Source organism: Carlito syrichta, unplaced genomic scaffold (genome assembly GCF_000164805.1).
Source record: "Carlito syrichta isolate Samal-C Ts95f unplaced genomic scaffold, Tarsius_syrichta-2.0.1 Scaffold307058, whole genome shotgun sequence".
Classification (NCBI taxonomy): domain Eukaryota; kingdom Metazoa; phylum Chordata; class Mammalia; order Primates; family Tarsiidae; genus Carlito; species Carlito syrichta.
In genome coordinates this window covers 356030-377944 of record NW_007251154.1, presented here as the reverse complement: position 1 = coordinate 377944, position 21915 = coordinate 356030, and the positions used below count along the sequence as shown (strand labels likewise).

The window sequence follows — 21915 nt, the reverse complement described above, 5'->3', positions numbered from 1 at the left end:
TTGCTCAGGTAATCCTTCTGCCTCAGCCTTCCAAGTAGCTGGAACCACAAGCATGCGCCACCACACCCAGCGGGCTTTTTTATTTATTGTAGAGACAAGGTTACGCCATGTTGCTCAGGCTGGTCTCGAACCCCCGAGCTCATGCAATCCTCTCGCCTCTGCCTCCCAAAGTGCTGAGATTACAGACATGAGCCACCAAGCCCAGCTAGTATATTAATAAATTACTAGCTAGTCAAATATCTAGTCAAATATCCAATCAAACTTCTCTGATTCTTCTCACATCATAATCAATTGATGTCATGTAAGTCTTTTTTAATCCATAGATTCCCTCCCCCCTCCTTTTTCCAACAAATTTATTTATTGAAGAAACTGGATTGTTTAATCCTGATAATTTCCCACAGTTTGGATTTTTTCCCCTGGAGTTACCATATTTCTTTGTTACCTATGTTTCCTGTAAACTGGTAATTAGATTTAGAGGTTTACTCAGATACAATTTCCATTTGGGGGCAAGATTTCTTCATTGGCAATCTATATTTTCATTAGTAGATGTATCTGGTTATCTCTTTTTATGATGTCTCTTTTATGCAGTAGGGGTTGCAAAATGGTGGTGTCCCAATTATATAATTCCCTCCTCATTTATTAACTGGAAACTTCTCTCCCCAACTGTTTTGTTATTGTAGTGTACAGTGCACACAGGAAAAGCAGGAAAAATACTTGATTTACTCCCTTGAGTTTTAAGTTTTAAAAACAATGAGTTGGAGGAAAAAAAGAACCTTGCCCTCAAAAAACTAAAGGAAAAAAAAATCTTAATCATAAACAAGCATTTCAAAATGGATCATAGACCTAAATGTGAAAAGTAAACATTAAAGCTTCTAGAAGAAAATACAGGGGGCCCAAAAAAAAGTATATACATTTTAAGAGTTGTTATCTGTGTATTACTTTTCAAAGTTGAATCAAATTACAGTAGCAATGTATAGTATGACATTCGCTCAACCATGCTTCTGCCATTTTTCTTTGTTCTGCCTGTCTCATGGTGACACTAGCATTCATTTGATTAACACTGTCTTTTGAGCAAATGTCATACTTAAAATGTGTATACAGCCGGGCTCGGTGGCTCAGCCTGTAATCCCCGCCTTTGGGAGGCTGAGTGAGTGGATTGCCTGAGCCCGCGGGTTCGAGACCCGCCTGGGCAGCGAGACCTCATCTCTACAATAAATCAAAAAATCAGCTGGGCGTGGTAGTGCATGACTGTAATTCCAGCTACTCGGAAGGCTGAGGCGGAAGGATCGCCGGAGCCCAGCAGGTCGAGGCTGCGGTGGCCGGGAGTGGCCACTGCACTCCAGTCTGGGTGACAGAGTGAGACTCCAACTCAAAAACAAACAAACAAACAAACAAACAAAATTTCATGGAGGATGTCTGTTAAGTATACAGATCGACTGAATAGCAGAACTTGTGGGGAAGGTATAGTTCATAACATGTACAAATGGAGAGAAATAAAGGAAAGGATGTGACATGTGTGAAAGATAATAGAGAACTGGTTTGACTAAAATTAAGTGTTTTGATGAAGATGAAGAATATTTATGCTTGCTTTGATATAAGTAAACTTGGACACGTAAGTTCCTTTTACCAAGAAGATATAGCAAGGAAGTTCAACCAGTTTAAGTGAAATGAAAAAATAGATTCTTAATGTAAACTACTCTGGAAGATAACACAAGTAGTCAAGTATGGAAGATGTGAAATCAGAAGAATCCCAATAGGAATACAGAAGGCTTGCATGTAAGGGGTATTTGGAAGCAAGAATTCTGAGAGGCAAAGCAGATGAGCTAAGGGCATAATTGCAGAGTAATGATTAGGTACTTATCAGAATTATCTGAGGGCACGAAAAATCACATTTCTCCTGTCCCTATTCAGCCCAAATTGAGAACCAGTGCTTCATGGAGTAGAATCCTATCATTTATTAGAATCTGGTATGAGATGGGATTGGTAGATACTGAAAAAAGGTTGATAAATGCTATAATAAAGTCTCAGGACAGAGACTTGGATATATACACCCAATAAAAATAACTGATAAAATACCACTCCAATTACATAACCTGGGGAATAACTTGAGAATAATGTTGCCTTCTATGTAAACAATAGCTATTATTTTTATTGGGTTTGAAGTCCCTACTTTGTTCTTACCATTCATGTTGAACTAAACAAATTAACAGTCTAAAATACTTCCATGCCCATCATACAGCAGAATAACATAAATATACAAAAAAGACATTAAAGGACTATTCATAACAATTATATTAAATTATTCATATTTTACTACAAAGATTCCTTCCAAGCTTTTGTGAAGGTGTAAACTTTGGTTTACCTAAAGCAAAATATTTCATCAGTTTTGAAAAATATACCAAATTTCCATTTGATCAGCTATCAAAATCTGTTAAGCAATGTATGGTCACATCTTCTCTAATACGTCAAAATTCAATAAAATTGCATCATTAAAACTAGGATACAAGATAGCACGAGCCTTTTGGAGTAAATAATATAAAATACACAGCATCACATCGTAAGTATCTTTGTGAAAAAAGTTTAGCTTAAATTTTATTAAGACTTTTGAACAGGGGTTCTCAAACTTGTCTCAGGACCCCTTTACACTCTTAAAATTATTGGGAACCTCAGAGAAATTTTGTTTATCTATGTTATGTCCACTGATATTTACCAAGTAGGAGTTAAAACTGAGAAAGTTTAAAAGTATTTATTAATTCATTAAAAATTACAAAACTAAGTCCAATATGTAAATAATATAAAACATTTAAAATTAACTCAATATCTTTCAAAATAAGAAAAACTTAGCAACAAGACTAGTTTTGTTTTATACTTCTGCAAATCTTTCAAAAATATATGGTCTAACTGAAGATAACTGAATTTTCATTATTTGCTTCTGCATTTACTCTGCTGTAACATCATACATGCAGTATCACACATAATTTAGTCTCTGGAAAATGACACCATATACTTTCGGGTGAATGCAAGTTAAAAAGACAAAATTATTTTTACATTGTTGAGATTCCCCAACTATTTCACGGTATACTTGTATAAAAAAGTTAATGACACCACAGGGAAGCAAACAGATAAATTCAGAATGTGGAACAGTCCTCAAAATAATTCATCTAAGCCGGGCTCGGTGGCTCAGCCTATAATCCCGCACCTTTGGGAGGCTTTGCCACTGCACTCCAGTCTGGGCAACAGAGTGAGACACCAACTCAAAAAAAAAAAAAAAAAATTTCATCTAATTTCTTCAATAAATCTGTGGCATGCAGAAAAAGAAAGTGGAAGCAATAGTTCTAGATTAGGAGATAAAACAACAAAATATATTCTGTGGATATCAAAAGAGTCTATTTTGAACACTGACTGCTAATGAACATATATGATACAACGGGGAAAATATCTGAATAGTTTCAGGGTACTAGATGATCCAGAAAATACAGTTAATTTTTTCAGGCATACTATACTTACAATATGGTTATGTAAGAAAAGATCTGTATTTTTAAAAGCAGTATAATGAAATATGTAGTGGTAAAATGAAATCTGTCAGGTTCCAACTGGACAACTGTAGAAAATAATGTCAGCCGGGCTCGGTGGCTCAGCCTGTAATCCCGTGCCTTTGGGAGGCTGAGGTGAGTGGATTGCCTGAGCCCGCGGGTTCGAGACCCACCTGGGCAGCGAGACCTCATCTCTACAATAAAACTGAAAAAAAATTAGCCAGGCGTGGTAGCGCATGCCTGTAATTCCGGCTACTCGGAAGGCTGAGGCGGAAGGATTGCCGGAGCCCAGCAGGTCGAGGCTGCGATGGCCAGGAGCGGTCACTGCACTCCAGTCTGGGCGACCAAGTGAGACTCCAACTCAAAAAAAAAAAAAAAAAAAAGAAAATAATGTCAGCAAACATGAACTATAATGAGTACTTAAACTATGGATAAAGTATTAATTTATGCCTTAAGTATTGTAGGTACTCATATAAGATTTATTCAATTAATAAATCAACTGAAGTCATTCAGAGAAAAGTCTGTGAACAAATTAATTTGACAAAGCATCTTGAAGTAAAAACATTACTTTTAATTCAGGCACTAAGCTATGTGGTTGGAAAGAATGAGATCTTAGATAATGCTTTCTACTACAGTCCCCTTTTATATGGTTTGATGTTATACATCTCGTGATTCTGTTAGATGTGATCCAAAGTCACCAATCCATTAGGGGAAGACTTACACTGGTCACTCGACGGTAGATCTGCGCAGCATTTTGGCACTCTGAGTATGGATATTCAGATGTAGCCATCTCAAGCATGCACATCCCAAAAGCATAAACATCAACGGACTCATCATATTTCTCCTCATACATCTCAGGGGCCATGAACTCTGGGGTACCTTAAATTAAAAGAATGATTCAAACTCAGTGCAAGCAGAAGCTTCAGATGTTATTCACCAGGCAGAGAAGCACAGGGGATGACCTGAGAGAGAAGAAATTGGAATAAGGGGGAAAAGAAAGAAAGAAGGGGAAAAAAGAGGAAGGAAATCTTCTCAGACAGTGTGTTCCACCAAATATCTTACAGAAGATCTTCCACTGCAAGACCTTTGTAAGAAATTGAAGAGGGTCAAGTGTCTGCTTATTTATTTACAGTTTAAATGGATTCCTGTTTTACAATATGTCAAAATAGAGCCTTCGGCTAAGATATAAATTAATATAACTCATTAAAAACAAATGGAAGAAAAAAGGTAAGATACTAGTAAGAAATAAAGCCGATATAATGGCATCTACCTGTAAGATAAGGTAATGGGTTAAAAAAGATCAAAATACTTGTCTGCCCCCTACTGTATGGTAGCCTGCAAGGCTAACATTTACAGCTAGTCTCTTGCCATTAACATTCTATGTGATTAGTTTCACTTTTTAAGAAGGCCTTGCAATGAAAAACTCCATATGCAATACATTTTAAAAGTAATAAAATGTAATTGTCTACAAAGGTCACTCACCGGAGCCCTTTTCTTCACATACTTACCATCCTACCTGCAGATACAAGAAATACAGTGAGGGACATCCTACAGGCAAAAAACACATATATACACACACAAATATAGAACTCAAATATAGACTGATTTATGAGCACAAAGGTGTGATCCTACAAAAGTTAGGCTGTGTAATGCTTCCAAAAATTAACTCTGTATTCCTCAAATTATAGGGCATTTCTAAGAATAGGCATGTACACTATGATTCAATAAACAAGCAAGCAAGCAAATAAACAAGAAAATAAAAACCATTATGTCAGAGATCGTAAGATCCCAAATACAATGAAAGAAATGTGACGAAGACTAAAAGGAAGTTCAGCTTCAAATAACTCTTTTCCCACCCTTCTTGTGAATGTCTTTTAAGGAAATGAAAAAATAGCATTCTAAATCCTAGTTAAATAATTGTCCAAGGAGAACATTGGTTTGTAAGGATGAACAAATAACTGGTATTCATACTTTCCCTATTCATACTTAGGTTTTTGGTCCACTTAAAAAGTAATGGGTTCCTTTTACTGTTGTCTCCTTTTAGGGGGAGTAGAACGTTTGTGAAGATTTCAAGTTCTTAAATTGTGAGAAAGCTTATCAAAATAGGCATTATTTTTCCAGCTATGACTCTCTAATGAATAGTTAAAAGTCTGAAAGGGACAGACTTGTTCTTTAGATGAGTGATTCTTAACAGAGAGCAATTTTGCCCTCCAGGAGACATACAGCAATGTCTGGAGATATTTTTGGTTAGAACAATTAGGGGCAGGTAGACAGGGTGTATGCTACGGCATCTAGTGGGTAGAGGCTGGGGATGCTGCTGATAAATCTTCCAATGCACAAGACAGTCCCTCACAACAAAGAATTATGCAGCTATAGATAGATAGATCATAAATTCTGAAGAGTGGAAGTTTAAAAAAAAAAAATCTTTTTTTTTTTAATTTCTCCTAAAGAGACAGAGTCTCACTCTGTCACCCATGCTGGAGTATAGTGGCACAATCACAGTTCACTGCCATCTTGAACTCCTGGGCTCAAGCAATCTTCCTGTCTCCCAGAAGTGCTAGGATTACAGGTATGAGTTACTAAGCTGGCCCCACAATTTTACATTAAAGTGCTATCAGGCAGATATTTTCGAATATACATATATATCCAACAGACATTTTAGAAACTAAATAAATTTCATTTATGAAGAAATTAATATACCATAACTATTACATAAATAGTACATAATACTATTAAAAGTATGACTCAGTAAGATTTTACAATAGGTTTGCCAACAAAGTTTACCTTACTTCTGTCAATGTAATGTTATAAAACATCAACAGTCTTAAAGATAATTCTAGAAGCATAAATAGAATTTCATACCTCATAAGTAGAACTAATCACCTCTCAGGTTCAAGCTATGATTTTTTGAAGGTTTATTTACTCAACAAAAATTCTGATAGAGCCAGTTTTCTAAATAAAAGGAATGTCAGAAGGCTCTAAGGTACGCCCGAAACATACCTATTACACTCTTGGCAAAAGAAGCCCGCTTCAGAGTTGCCAGACCAAGGTCTCCAATCTTGACTGAGCCAGTAGGGCCAGTGATAAAGATGTTGTCACACTTAAGATCCCGGTGAATAATAGGTGGAGTTCGAGTATGAAGAAACTGAAGTCCTTTAAGGATCTGACGGCACCAGCTTCTTAGAACTTTGATCTTCATCACTTTAAACCTTTTTAGGTACCTGAAAAAGGCAAAATACACCAAACAAGTTATCAATGATATGAGTTGCTGCTTTGAAGAATTCCATTAAATTCTAACATGGCTGAGATGGAAATATCAAGTTTAGAACATTAAGACTCAGTAACTTCAAAGGTTAGTGATACTTTTAGTAAGGTTCAAGGTGCTAGGACAGTTTAAAATGAAAATTATATGAAGACGCAGACAAGTCTTCCAAATACTTTTCATCTAAACAGTTACAGTATTAGGTAACTAGTTTTTCTTAAAGAAATGAAAGATCAAGTTGATTGTATCAACATTAGCAATATCTAACTATTTTAAAACAGAAAATATATATATTTTTAGATTGGAAAATATAGTCACTTTAGAAAGTAAATCAGAGGGAGAGACAGGATTCACTTCTCCAAGGTAGGAAAGGAGATCAGAGGTTAGGAAACATGGTGGCAGTTACAGCTCAAAGAACACATGGTCACACCAGAGTTTAGTAAGGCAATGGCCAGAAAATATTTAATTAGTGATTAGAAAGAAAATTCTGACAACAAAGCAGCAAGTATAAATTCCTTAAAATTAGGTCACTGTTAAAATGATTAAGACATAGAGTCCTGCTTCTGTTAAATGGTGGAGTAGCTCTTATCAGATGCAGATATACAAGGTGGGACCAAAAAGAATCAGTGGAATTATCTTTTGGAAGGCAGGCTCCTTCTGGGAATACACTGGCATCACTACACCAGCTAGCATTGTTGTGAGACTCTGCGTTGAGTTTCAGTGAAGTTTTTTTGGAGGCTCATCATGGGTGATTTATGAGGACACTTGCCTGTCACACAGCAGTTTTTGACCAAAAAATGGTATGGCCTCCATGCTCCACCTTCCCTAGTAACCCAATCGTGCCCCAAGTGACTTTTGTTTCCTAGATGAAAAGAAATCCTCAAAGGAAAAACTTTTGTCGATGTGGAAGAGGTGAAACAAAAAAATGGCAGAAGCACTAAAAGACATCAAAATTGATGAGTTTGAAAAATGTTTTGAGCAGTGAAAAAAGCATCTCTATAGGTGTATTCCAACAAATGGAGAGAACTTTGAAGGTGACTGAAATTTAAACATGTAAGAATAAATACACAATTTTTTATAAATAAATTCTGGATTTTTGGGGATCCCCTCTCATATTTCTAAATTGTAGCAAAAAAATATACAAAACTACTAATTGAAGATTCTAGAGAAATCAAAATCAGTCATAAATTGAAAGGGACAAAGGTAAAGCATTGCTTTGAACTTCCTATTTTCTATACAGCTTCGCCTAAGGGAAAGTCCACTTTTGACTGCTAGACTCCAAACAGAAATAAGGGAAATTTGGAAAGTCCACAGCATCAAAAACGGTGCTGTCTAATAGACCGTTCTGCAATGATGGCCTGTTCAATAAAGTAGTCACTTGCTAAATGTGACTATTTATATTAAATGTAGATTAATTAAAATTAAAAAATGATGTTTCTCAGTTCCTCGAGCCGCGTTTCAAGTGCTCAACAGCCACACATAGCCAATGGCTACCATTTAGGACAGTGTACATTACAGAACATACCCATCACTGTAGAAAGTTATTTTGGACATCAGAGATCTAGAAAGGGGAAAACCACAGAAAGGAGGCACAGAAGGAGAACCCTAAACTGTGCATATTTACTCTGTCTAAATCTCTTAACTGACTTCTGAAATACAACAAGAGGGAACAATTCTAAGCAGCTCAGCTAATGTTAAATAAACTGAATAAAGATTACTGATTCTACCCACTGCAGAGAAGATACATATGGGGATTGAATTTCATTGCATATTTTATCTGGAAACATTCAGGAAAAAAAATGAAGAGCACTAAAAATGTTAAATATAAAAGATTTTATTTTCCTAGTATCTTTAAAATACATATGACTAGTTAAAGGAAAATCTGTGACATTGTGTGTGTGATATATATACATTCTATTATATATTTATTGTGTTTTTCAGCACCTGAATTTGTTTGGTTCCTTTTCGTAATTTTTATCTCTTTATTGATATTCTTTATTTGTTGAACTAAAATTTTCTGTACTCTAACATTTGGCTGCCATTGTTCTCAGTACTTAGTTTTCCAGTTTTGTGGACCATATCATATATGAAAATGACATGATAAAAAACAAGTATTAGAGGGGACAAACAAAACTTTGTGTCTTATAACTTACATGAAATGATACAGTATTGATCCTAAAAATATTGTGAAAAGTTAAAGACAGAAATGAAATCTCTAGAGCAACCACTTAAAAAAACATATATATATATATATATATATATATACACAAAGAGCTCCAGAGTCAACTAAAAAACCTAACAGTAGAACTAAAATAAAATTCTAGGCTCGGTGTGGTGGCTGATGCCTGTAATTCCAGCATTTTGGAATGGCAAGATGGGAAGATAGCTTGAGGTCAGGAGTTCAGACCTGCTGAGCAACACAGCAAGAACCTATCTCTACAAAAAATTGTTTGAAAAATTAGCCAGACATGGTAGCATGCACCTGTAGTTCCAGTTACTCAGGAGGCTGAGATGGGAGAATGGATTGAGACCAGGAGTTTGAGGCTGCAGTGAGCTAATGAATGCAACCTTGCACTCCAGTCTGAGTGACAGAGCAAGACTCTATCTCTTAAAAAAAAAAAAAAAAAAGTTAGCTTTATTGTGAAAGATACAACTCAGAAACAGCCAAATAAAAGAGATGCATAGGGCAAGGCATGAGGAGTTTTAGAGTTGCCATGCCCTCTCTGGTGCACCATACTCCTAGCACCTCATTCAGAAGTTCCTATATATTATTTATTTTTATTTTTTTGAGTTGGAGTCCCGGTTTGATTTTTTTATTTACTGTAGAGATGAGGTCTCACCAAGTTGCCCAGGTGGGTCTCGAACCTGCCAGCTCAGGCAATCCACTCACCTCAGCCTCCTAAAGTGCTAGGATTACAGGTTGAGCCACCGAGTCCGGCTCTATATATAATTTTTAATTGTCAACTATATTTTACAATAAAACTGGAAAAGAATAAAAATATAATTCTACTTAATTTGGGTAAAGTGATTAAAGATAATTAATAGCAAGGGGTTTTAAGGTTTCAAAAAATATATATCAAAACAGTTACTAACGGCAGGTGAGGAAAAGGCTGCCTAGGAGGCATAAGAGTATTTTCTGACTTGATGAAAAGGTTCTATACCTTAAGAGTTTTGGTTACAGCCGGGCTCAGTGGCTTAGCCTGTAATCCCGTGCCTTTGGGAGGCTGAGGTGAGTGGATTGCCTGAGCCCGCGGGTTCGAGACCCGCCTGGGCAGCGAGACCTCATCTCTACAATAAATAAAAAAATCAGCCAAGCGTGGTAGCGCACGCCTGTAATTCCGGCTGCTCGGAAGGCTGAGGCGGAAGGATGGCCGGAGCCAAGCAGGTCGAGGCTGCAGTGGCCGGGAGCGGCCACTGCACTCCAGTCTGGGCGACAGAGTGAGACTCCAACTCAAAAAAAAAAAAAAAAAAAAAAGAGTTTTGGTTACACAAGTGAATGCCTTTGTCAATACTCAATGAATCATTACAATTATGATTTATGTTTATTTACTGTAAGGAAAAATAAAGGCTATATATTGTATTTGCATTCTAATTATTGAAAAGCATTAATAACTGAAGAGTTTATGAGTGAAGTATGCTGCTACCTGTAATTTATTTTGGATTAAATAAGATATATTGATGAGGGATGAATAGATGAACATAAGGTGGCAAAACAAATGTAGCCATAAGTTAATAACAATAGAATCTTGGTGGTATGTTTGTGTTTACTGTGTAATTATTTCAATTTTTCTATATAATTTAAAACTTTCATAATAAAATGCTAGGAGCCTAATTTGTCATTATTCTTCCTTATACATGTCCTGTTTTTAACCAAAAGGGTTAGCCTAGCATTAACTTTACATGCTCGCTTTTTTATTTAACTATTTGCATAGCATCCCTGCTTATAGAAAACCTGTCTATCTTTTAAGTCCTTGTTGAAATCTTATCTATCATTAAAGACCTTCAAGATTATCCCAGCTAGCAGGAGGGAATCACATTTTCTTCTCAACTGCTACTAAAATAAAAAATTATACACATACTATGATTCACATTTAAAGCTCTTAATAACAAAGATATTTTGATTCTATAATGAGGCTGGATGCAGTGGCTCATGCCTGTAATCCCAGCATTTTGAGAGGCTGAGGTGGAAGGACTGCCTGAGCCCATGATTTCCAGACCAGGAGTTTGAGATCAGCCTAGGCAACATAACCAGACCCTGTCTCTACCAAAAAAAAAAAAAAAAAAAACAAACCCTAAAAAACTCAATCTGGGTGTAGTGGCACATGCTACTTGGCAGGCTTATGAGGGAGGATTGCCTGAGCCTGGGAGTCTAAGGCTGCACTGAGCCATGATGGCACCACTGCCCTCTAGCTGGGGTAACAGAGTAAAACTATGACTCAAAAAAAAAGTCTATCACAAAGAGTACTTCAGGGCCCTTCATTATGACTAATTTTTGTTCAAACACATTGAAGTAAAAACCCAGTAGTTTAAAAGCCCCACCCTCACAATCAGAGCTCCAAATCAGTTTTCTTAGTACTAAAATATTTGCTATAAACTGACAATCAACTCATGGTTAAACGGGAGTAATTACAGTACCTATTCTACAAAAATCAGAAGACTAAGTGCTGAGAACAATGGTTGCTAAATGTTAGAGTACAGAAGATATTCAAGAGAATATTCAGTTCATATAGAGAATATCAACGAAGTCTTGGAAATTATATTAAGGAACCACAGAGAATTCAGGAGCTGAAAAATACAGTAAGTAAAAATTCACTCAGGGGTTTTAATAGCATGTTTATCACACAGAAGAAAAAGGCAGCAAGCGTGAAAACAGATCAACTGAAATTATCCAGCCTGAGGAACAGAAATGATGACAATCTAAGACAGGGGTCCCCAACTCCCTTTCGTGGTCTGTTAGGAACGGGGCCATACACAGCAGGAGGTCAGTGGAGGGTCAGCAGAGCTCTACCTCCTCTCAGATCAGCGGCAGCATTGGAGTCTCATAGGAGTGTGAACTCTATTGTGAACTGCTGATGCAGGGATCTAGGTTGTGCACTACTGATGAGAATCTAATGCCTGATGAAACGCTCCCATCCCCCATCCCATGGACAAACTGTCTTCCATGGAAACTAGTCCCTGATGCCAAAAAAGTTGATAACTGCTGGTCTAAGAGACCCTGTGGGATATCATTAAGCTAAATGCAAAATGGGAGACCCAGAAGAAGAAAGTAAAGAATAGAAAGAATATTTGAGAAAAGAATGGCTTCAAATTTCCCAGATTTGATAAGATATGAATTTACATATCCAAAACCTCAACAAACTCCAAGAAGGAAAAGATCTACATTAAACATTATATTCAAACTGTTGAAAGATAAAGACAAGGACAGAATCTTGAAGGTAGCAATAAAAAAGTGACTCATCATAAGCAAGGGACCTCAATAAGGCAATGAGCTTTTTCAGCAAAACCACAGAGGTCAGAAAGCAGTGAGATGACATATTTAAACTGCCAAAAGGAAAAAAAATCAAAAACTAAAAACTGCCAAACAAGAATTTTATAGGCAGAAACAAAGGATAAATTAATACCTTCCCAGATAAACAAAAGCTGAGGCAGTTTGTTAGTAGTACATCTGACCTCCAAAAAATGCTAAAAAGAATTCTTAGACTAAAATGAAAAGTACATTATACAACTTGAAGCCACAAGAAGAAATCAAATTTCTGGTAAAGGTCACTACATAGACAAATACTAAAACCAATATTAATGTATTTTTGGCTTATAACTCCCTTTGTTCCCTACATGATTTAAAAGACAAATGTATAGAACAATGACTACGAATCTATGCTAATAGGTATACAATGTATAAAGAAAACATGTGACAACAAAAGCAAAATGGAAAAGGGAGTGTGGAGCTATAGAATCAGAGATTTTGTATGTTATTAAAGCTAAGTTGGTATGAATTCAGAGTAGACGATTAGAAATTTATGGTGTTAACTGTGATCCTCACGGTAATCAGTGATAAAGTATCTAAAGAATATACACACACACACACACACACACACACACACACACACACACACAAAAGGAAATAAGGGGATCAAAATGGTACACTACGCAAAAAAATCAATTAATACAAAAAAGGCAGTTTAGAGGAGATAAAGAACAAAAAAGGTCTCAGACTGCTCTCAGGATCTATTAAGGGAATGAAAGGTGTAAGACATATAGAAAACAAACAGCGCCGGGCTCGGTGGCTCAGCCTGTAATCCCGTGCCTTTGGGAGGCTGAGGTGAGCGGATTGCCTGAGCCCATGGGTTTGAGACCCACCTGGGCAGCGAGACCTCATCTCTACAATAAATCAAAAAATCAGCCGGGCGTGGTAGCGCGCGCCTGTAGTTCCAGCTACTTGGAAGGCTGTGGTGGAAGGATCGCTGGAGCCCAGCAGGTCGAGGCTGCGGTGGCCGGGAGCGGCCACTACACTCCAGTCTGGGCGACAGAGTGAGACTCCAACTCAAAAAAAAGAAAAGAAAAGAAAACGAACAGCAAAATAGCAAAGTCATTCATTATCACTGATCACTTGAAATGTAAATAGATTAAACTCTCCTATCAAAAGACAGAGATGGGCAGAATGGATGTGGGGGGGGAACCAACTATATGCTGTCTGTAAGACTCACTTTGGGTACAAGACAAACAGGATAAAAATAGAAGGATGAAAAGAAGATATTCCATGCAAATGCCAAACAAAGAAGGATAAGGTGTCTAAACTAATATCAGACAAAATAGACTGAGGAAAAACTGATACAGGGGATAAAGAAGAGCATTATATATTAATAGAAGAGTCAATCCATAAAAAAGTAACAATTATAAACATATACACATAAAACACAGCTCCCAAATAATAAAGCAAACACTGACAGAATTGAAGAGAGAAATTAGCTCTAACAGTTGGAGACTTCAATATTCCACTTTCAATAATGAACAGAATATCTAGACAGAAATCAGAAAAGAAACAGAGGATTTGAGCAACACTATAAACCACCTAAAGGTGACATATATAGAACATACCACCCAAGAACAGCTGAATACACATTCTTCTCAAGTGTACACAGAACATTTCAAGAAATCTCCCAACAAAGACAAGTCCAGTACCAGATGACTTCACTGCTGAGTTCTATTAAACATTTAAAGGAGAATTAATACATTTACTTAAACTCTTCCAAAAAGTAGAAGGGGAAGGAAATACTTCCTAAGCCATTCTATGAGGCCTGATATTAAAGACACCACAAGAATAGATCAATATCCCTTATGTATGTAAAAATGTTCAACAAAATATTAGCATATTAGCAAACTGAACTCAACTGCATAGTAAAAGGATTATACATCATGACCAAGTGAGATTTATCTATGAGATTAAAGAGTGGTTCAACACAAGAAAAATAATCAGCATAATGTACCACATTAGTAAACCAAAATACATAATTATCTCACTTGATACAATATTCAACTAAATCTAATAGCTTCCCATAATTCAAATACTCAACAAACTAGGAATAGCAGAGAACTTTCTCAACATGATAAAGAGCTATGAAAAACCCATAGCTAACATTATACTCAAAGGTGAAAGTCTGAAAGCTTACCCTTAAGGAATATGATAAGGATAATCACTGCGATTCACACTGTAAGTTCTATATAAAACAATTAGACGAGGAAAATAAGGTATCCAAACTGAAAAGGAAGAAGTAAAACTATCTATCTGCAGATGATTTGATCCTATAAATAAAACCAAAAGAATACACAACATATACACACAAAAACAACACATAAGATAATAAAATAATTCAGCAAAGTTACAAAAGTACAAGATTAGCACACAAACCAGTTGTACTTATATGTACCAGCAATTAACAATCTGAAAAGGAAATATTAAAAATTCCATTTGCAACAGCATCCAAAAGAATAAAGGCTCTAGAAATAAATTTAGCAAGGGAAGACTTGTATATGTAAATTATAGCAGTGCTAAAAGAAATTAAAGATGACATAAATAAGTGGAAAGACATCCTGTGTTCATGAATTACAAGACTTAATGTAGTTAAGATAGCAATACCACCCAAAGTGAACTACAGATTTTATACCATCCCTATGAAAAGTCCAAAGTCTTTTTTGTAGAAATGGAAATTTAGTCCTAAAATTCATATAAAATTACAAGGAGATCCAAACAGTGAAAACGATATTAAAAAAGAGTAACAGAGAACTCACAACTCTTATTTTCAAAACTAACTATAAAGCTACAGTCACCACTCTTATTTAATACAGTGCAGGAAGACCTAGTCAGAGCAATCAGGCAAGATAAAGAAATAAAGGGTATCCAGATTGGAAAAGAAACCAAACTATCTCTGTATGCTGACAATATGATCTTATAGCTAGAGAATCCTAAAAATTCCTCCAAAAGATTCCTGAACCTGACAATTGAATTCAGTAAAGTCTCAGGATACAAAACCAATACACAAAAATCAGTAGCACTGCCATATACCAATAGGGACCAAGCTGAGAATCAAATCAAGAACTTGATTCCATTTACAATAGCAGCCAAAAAGCTAAAATACCTAAGAATATTTTAACCAAGGAAGTAAAAGATCTCCACAGGGAGAACTATAAACACTGATGAAATAAATTATAGATAACACAAAGGAAAAAACATCCCATGCTCATGGATTGGAAGAATCAACATTGTTCAAAATGACTATGTTACCCAAAGTAATACCCAGATTCAATGCAATCCCTATCAAACTATCAATGCCATTTTTCACAGAACTAGAAAACAATGATCCTGAAATTCATATGGAACCAAAAAAGAGCCAGAATAACCAGAGAAATCCTAAGCAAAAAGAAGAAAACTGGAGACACATCACACTACCTGACTTTAAATTATACTGCAAGGCTTTAGTAACCAAAACAGCATGATACTGGTACAAGAGCAGACACACGGACCAGTGGAACAGAATAGAGAATTCAGAAATAAACCCAAATACCTACAACCAACTGATCTTTGACAAAGCAGACAAAAACAAACACTAGGGAAAGGATACCCTATATTCAACAAATGATGCTGGGAAAACTGTATAGCTACATGCAGAAAAATGAAACTTGATCCTTCTCTCTCACTATATACAAAAATTAATACAAGAGAGATTAAATGTCAGACCTGAAACCATAAAAACCCTGGAAGAAAACCCAGGAAAAACTCCTCTGGACATTGGTCTAGGCAAATAATTTATGGCGTAAACCCCAAAAACAAATGCAGAAAAAACAAAACTAAATAAGTGGGACTTAATTAAACTAAAAATCTTCTGCACAGCAAAAGAAATCACCAACAAAGCAAATAGGCAATATATAGAATGGAAGAAGATATTCGCAAACTACACATCCAACAAAGGACTAACATTCAGAATCTACAAAGAAAAACAAATCAGCAAGAAAAAAGCAAATAACCCCACTTAAAAGTGAGCAAATGACCTGAACAGACATCTCTCAAGAGAAAATATACAAATGACCATCAAACATATGAAAAAAATCTCAACTTCACTAACTGTCATGGAAATGCAAACTGAAACCACAATTAGATACCATCTTATACCAAGCAGAATGGCCACTATTAAAAAATCAAAAACAACAGATGCGGGCAAGAATGTAGTAAAAAGAGAATGCTTATATACACCAATGGTGGGAGTGCAAATTAGTGCAAGCTGTATGAAAATCAGTATGAAGACTTCTTAAAGAAATAAAAGCAGCCGGGCTCGGTGGCTCACCCTGTAATCCCACGCCTTTGGGAGGCTGAGGTGAGACTGTCTGAGCCTGCAGGTTCGAAACCCGCCTGGGCAACTTGGCGAGACCTCATCTCTACAATAAATCAAAAATTAGCCTGGCGTGGTAGCACTCGCCTATAGTTCCAGCTACTTGGAAGGCTGAGGCGGAAGGATCGCTGGAGCCGAGCAGGCGAGGTTGCGGTGGCCGGGAGCGGCCACTGCACTCCAGTCTGGGCAACAGAGTGAGACTTCAACTCAAAAAAAAAAAAAAGAAAGAAATAAAAGCAGATCTATCACTTGATCCAGCAAATTTGATCCCACTACTAGGCACATACCCAAAAGAACAGAGATTATTATACAAAAAAGACACCTGTACTTGTATGCTTATTGCAGCACAATTCACAATTGCGAATATGCAAAATCAATCTAAATGCCCTTCTACTTATCAGTAGATAATAAAAATGTGATACACAACACATCATGGACTACTATTCAGCCATAAAAAATGTCTTCCGCAGCATTTTGGATAGAATTGGGGAATACCATCCTAAGTGAGCTACTATAGGAGGCTAAGGTAGAAAGATCACTTGAACCCAGAATTTACCACTGCAGTCAGCTGTGATCACACCACTGTACTCCAGCCTGAGTGATAGAGTGAGACCCTAACTTAACAAACAAAGACTAATTTTATGATAAGTGAATTGCAACTCAATTGAAAACATTTCCATTTCTTGCTCCAAATTTTCTCACCAATACATTCCCACCTTATTAAGGTACAGATGTTATATTTGTTTCAGTGTAAGTATTTATACATGAGGAACAAAGGTAGAACCTCAAAAAGTCCAAAAAGCATATATTTTAGAAGAATTCTCACTCCATCCCAATTTACCTCTCCAAGTGATACCAATGGTCCCAGGAATTCTGTTTTCTTCTAGCTATGAACTTGAATATTTTTCCATCTATGTGCTTAGAAATCTGTATACATTCTTAATATAAGCCATCACCATCTTAAATATTGCTTTACCTCATTCTATTATCTTCTTTTAGATAATTAAGTCCAATTAGGTAATCTCACTCCTTATTTCTTTGACTTTTGACATTTTCTGTCTTTTTCTGCTTTCTGATCTCTTCATACTTATTCTTGCCCATTCAATTTAGTCTGTTGTTTACCCTAACCACTGAAGTTTTAATTTTAATGGTTTGCTCTTATTTTTAGAAGTTCTTCAGATCCTTTTCAACTATACTTGTCCTTTTTTTGATTGCATCCTATTCCTTCACATATGGCCTATACCCCTTCATTCTTTATATACTTTCTATAAACTTACATATATCTTTACTGACATCTTTACCTAAGTACTTTGTAATCATTTTCAAACTTGTTCATAATATCTTTATTTACTGTGGTGCATTTTCCGGTTGGGTCTCTTCACCTTTATTTAATTATGAGGTTGTCTTCTTTGGAAACTATCCTGTCTCTGGATACTGTGACCAATGAACTATGAAAACATCCTTGGGAGTTTTCAGTTCTGTATTAATTATAATGTGCATTCCTTGGCTTAGAATTCCTGCACCAAGCAGGTAGTATGAATTTGTATTATAGAGCTATTTACATATGAAATGGAAGAATACAGAATAATTATGAACACTGATAGCATTTGGAGAGGCAAATTGGGCAAAAGAGATGGGACTTTCCATATTTCACAGGGCCTCGTATTTACATTCTTTTTTCTTGATACTGAAAAAAATTATTTTCTTTGAAACAGTTTCATAAAAACAATATTTTATTTGCATTCTTGTGCAGAGGGGCAAGCTTCCTTGTAGCTTTTACTGGATGGGATACTGAGTTCTCCCTTTACACGGAAAATTCAGTTTTATTGACACAGGTTAAGTTCCAGCTCCCCTCTACCTAGTTCTAAGGCCTTCTGTCCTTGCATGGACATCAGAACTTTAGTATCTGCTCCTCAAGCCCTCTACCTGGTGTGAAATCCCAATGGACTGCCAGGGTACAGGCTCCTATTTTGGTTTTAGGTTACCTCTTCTTATTATCTGGAGGTTATGCTTTCTTTCTTTGAAGCTTGGACATGTATTGGAAGAAACTTTTATTATATTCCATACTACAATACAGTATTATAAAACGAACTGTCATAAGGTACTCCTAGGCATGCCTGCTAGTTTACAACCAAATATTCAAACCAGTGGAAACAATCTCAAGGTAAGATATACACACAATTACTTACACACAATTGTCCTGAATCCATACAAATATTTATCAAATTTCAGATACAGTACTAGGTAGCATAGTCTAGTGGAAGAGACAGATCTGTGAATAACAAGAAGGCCGACTGACAATAATAAAGGTGATACTATAGAGGAGAAGCTGGGTGGAAAAATTAGGATTTTTAGGAGACAAATTATCTGTTCAAGTTCCAATGTTAATCTTGAGTATTCAAGGATATATGCAAGTGACTATATCTAGGAGCTATAAGACTATGTTTCAAAGATCTAGAATTAATTAGTAGTATTAACTTTAAAAGGTAATAAAGAATAAGTATATACCACAGCAACAATTTTTAAGAATCTAATTTCTCCACAATAAAAAATTTAAACCACACAATTTATAGCAGGTTCCTGAGTACAAACAGATACTCTAAGAGAGCTAAGATTCTAAAAGCATACTCCAACTCTCAACTAAAGCTTTTTACAACAGATAACAAAGAGCGTCTTAGTTTTACCTGTTTCCCTAAAAGGGATGATAGATCTAGCTATCTGGGGATCAATTTATTTTGCTATGGAAAATGGAAGTAAAAGCACTATACAATTTGTATCTGATATAAAAGTTTATAGGTGCAGCAAAAAACAACATAAATATAAAAATAAATGGGTAAAGTTTCTCAATAAATAACCACTAGAGGGCTACCTTGACAAGTGATTTCTGATCACTTAGCCTTAAAATAATTAGGTTTATTTTGCAATAACTTCTCATTTCAATATTTACCAATAAATAATTATCAAATTACTTTATATGCCAGAAGACTTTGTGAGCAAGAAAATATGCAAATATAGTAACAGTTGGAAGGATTGTTCCCTCCTTTGCAGGCTAGGCAACCAAAGTAGAACTGGTAGGCCTGAAATTTAAAAAATCAAATTCTCTCATACTGGTCAACTTTTATAATATTGATGGACTTACGTTTTAAGTGTTCCAGATGTCATAAGTTCAGTCACCAAAACAATGCACTTCTTTCCTTTTACCGTAGATTCCCAGGAATCATAAAATCGAACAATATTGGGATGCTGAAGACCCTTTAACATTTCAGCCTCTTCTTTAAATCTCTGCCTCTCAGATTTTGTTAACTTTCTATCCTAAAATCAAAATGAAAACAGAATGTGATTTAAAATGATAAAATAACAAGTCACACAGTTAAACTTAGATGCTAAACATGTACTAAATCATGATCAATGGTGTTAAAATAAAAAAGGAACACTAAAGTTACTAATGACAGTTTTCAGATAAAAAAGTCATGCTTCAGATTATTTTAGTATCCTTACTGTTAATGTGTACTTTAGACATAGTCTCATTTTGTAAGGTGCATTTAATTCACTATTTCTAAAATAAATCATTAACTGCCAGAGATATGCAATTTAATGTCATGAAATGAACACAGGTTTTAGAGAAATAAAAATCTAAGTTCCAGTTCTAACTTTGCATTGATTATACTTTTCTTCATAAATATATAAGACTGTTGTGAGAATCAAGTAATCTAATAGGTATGCTTCCATCACATAATTAAGGTGTTTGGCACTTTATAGGTTAATTCACTTTTAATCTGATAAGAAGTGGGGAGAAAAGCAATTAATTTGTTATTCTTCCCTTGACATAGTCCCATACACACAAACTTTGAATTGTTATGTGAATTAAAACTAAACTATCTGTCATATTAATATTCTAAGCACGTAACACATATTTTAGTAAAATATTCCAAGCATATAATAAAATAATATGCCTATAATACTGTTAAATAATTAAACATCACAGATATAATTTAAAGCCTTCTATGTAACTAAGTTGCCTTCCTTATTCCTACTCCTTACCCTTTAATAACCACTACCCTGAATTTGGACATATTATTCCCTTATGGGTTTTTATACTTTGAATGAAATTATTAAAATTTCATAAAATGGTGTTACAGAGTATTCTTTGGAAGCTTTTTTTTTTTAACTTAACATTGTTTGAGATCACTCATGACAGTATACAAAGAGACATTATATCCACTGCTATGCAGTTTCCCACTGTTTGAATATATCCTAATTTATAAAATCTACTAAGGAATTAGGTCACTGCCTAACTTTTTGCTACAGAATACTGCAGTAGTTGTTTCCAATGAGAAGACTTTATTTTTATAGTGTAGAAATTACAGCATAAGTAAATTAAAACTATCAGAATATTATCATGAGTTTTAATTAAAGGCATATTTATTGTAATTGAGACAGTATATTCTGTTCTCCAATCATTCTTCTCCAAGTAGCACATATTTTAAACAACTTTACTGAAGTATAATTTGCATACTGTGAGCTTCACTATTGCAAACACATCACCATCTTATGCATTATTTCTCCGAATATTTTAGTTCCATTTTATTGCTCAAGTAGTCACATTTATAAAATTTACTTAAACAATATATGCTTACTTATACAGTCATGTGTTGCTTAATGACAGGGATACGTCCTGAGAACTGCATCATTAGGTGATTTCGTGGTTGTGAGAACATCATAAAGTGAACTTTAACAAATTTAGATGGGCTAGTCGCAGTGACTTGTGCCTATAATCTCAGCACTTTTAGAAGTCGAGGTGAGAGGATCCCATGAGGCCAGGAGTGCAAGATCAGTTTGGGCAACATAGTGACACCTTTGCCTCTACAATCAATCAATCAATCAATAAAAATTATTAGCACCAATGAGTATTGGGGCATGCACTGTGCAGCCGGACATGATGTCACACATCTGTAGTCTTAGCTATTCAATAGGCTGAGGCAAGAGGATCACCTGAACCCAGAGTTCAAGGTTATCATGATCTACGACTGCCCCAATGTACTCCAGCCTAGGTGACAAAGCAAGACCCTGTCTCAAAAAATAATTAATAAGCCGGGCTCGGTGGCTCAGCCTGTAATCCCGCGCCTTGGGAGGCTGAGGTGAGTGGATTGCCTGAGCCCGCGGGTTCGAGACCTGCCTGGGCAGAGAGACCTCATCTCTACAATAAATCAAAAAATCAGCCGGGCGTGGTAGCGCAGAA

At 35.8% G+C, this 21915-nt stretch overlaps 2 protein-coding genes across 2 annotated transcripts in view; both read right to left on the bottom strand.

Annotated features, from left to right (window-relative positions):
* The window catches only part of WNK1 (WNK lysine deficient protein kinase 1), an 82999-nt gene extending 78514 nt beyond the window's left edge, over positions 1 to 4485 (bottom strand). The window contains exon 1 of the mRNA XM_021715402.1: positions 4255 to 4485. Within this exon, the coding sequence (XP_021571077.1) occupies positions 4255 to 4398 (144 nt within the window). The 5' untranslated portion in view covers positions 4399 to 4485. The remainder of the gene's footprint in view (positions 1 to 4254) is intronic.
* Positions 4373 to 21915, bottom strand: part of LOC110596173 (serine/threonine-protein kinase WNK1-like) — a 73936-nt gene continuing 56393 nt past the window's right edge. Inside the window, exons 2-5 of the mRNA XM_021715406.1 lie at positions 19816 to 19988; positions 6538 to 6754; positions 4770 to 4771; positions 4373 to 4412 (exon numbers count right to left, since the gene is read on the bottom strand). Coding sequence (XP_021571081.1) covers position 4412; positions 4770 to 4771; positions 6538 to 6754; positions 19816 to 19988 — 393 coding nt within the window. The 3' untranslated portion in view covers positions 4373 to 4411. The remainder of the gene's footprint in view (positions 4413 to 4769; positions 4772 to 6537; positions 6755 to 19815; positions 19989 to 21915) is intronic.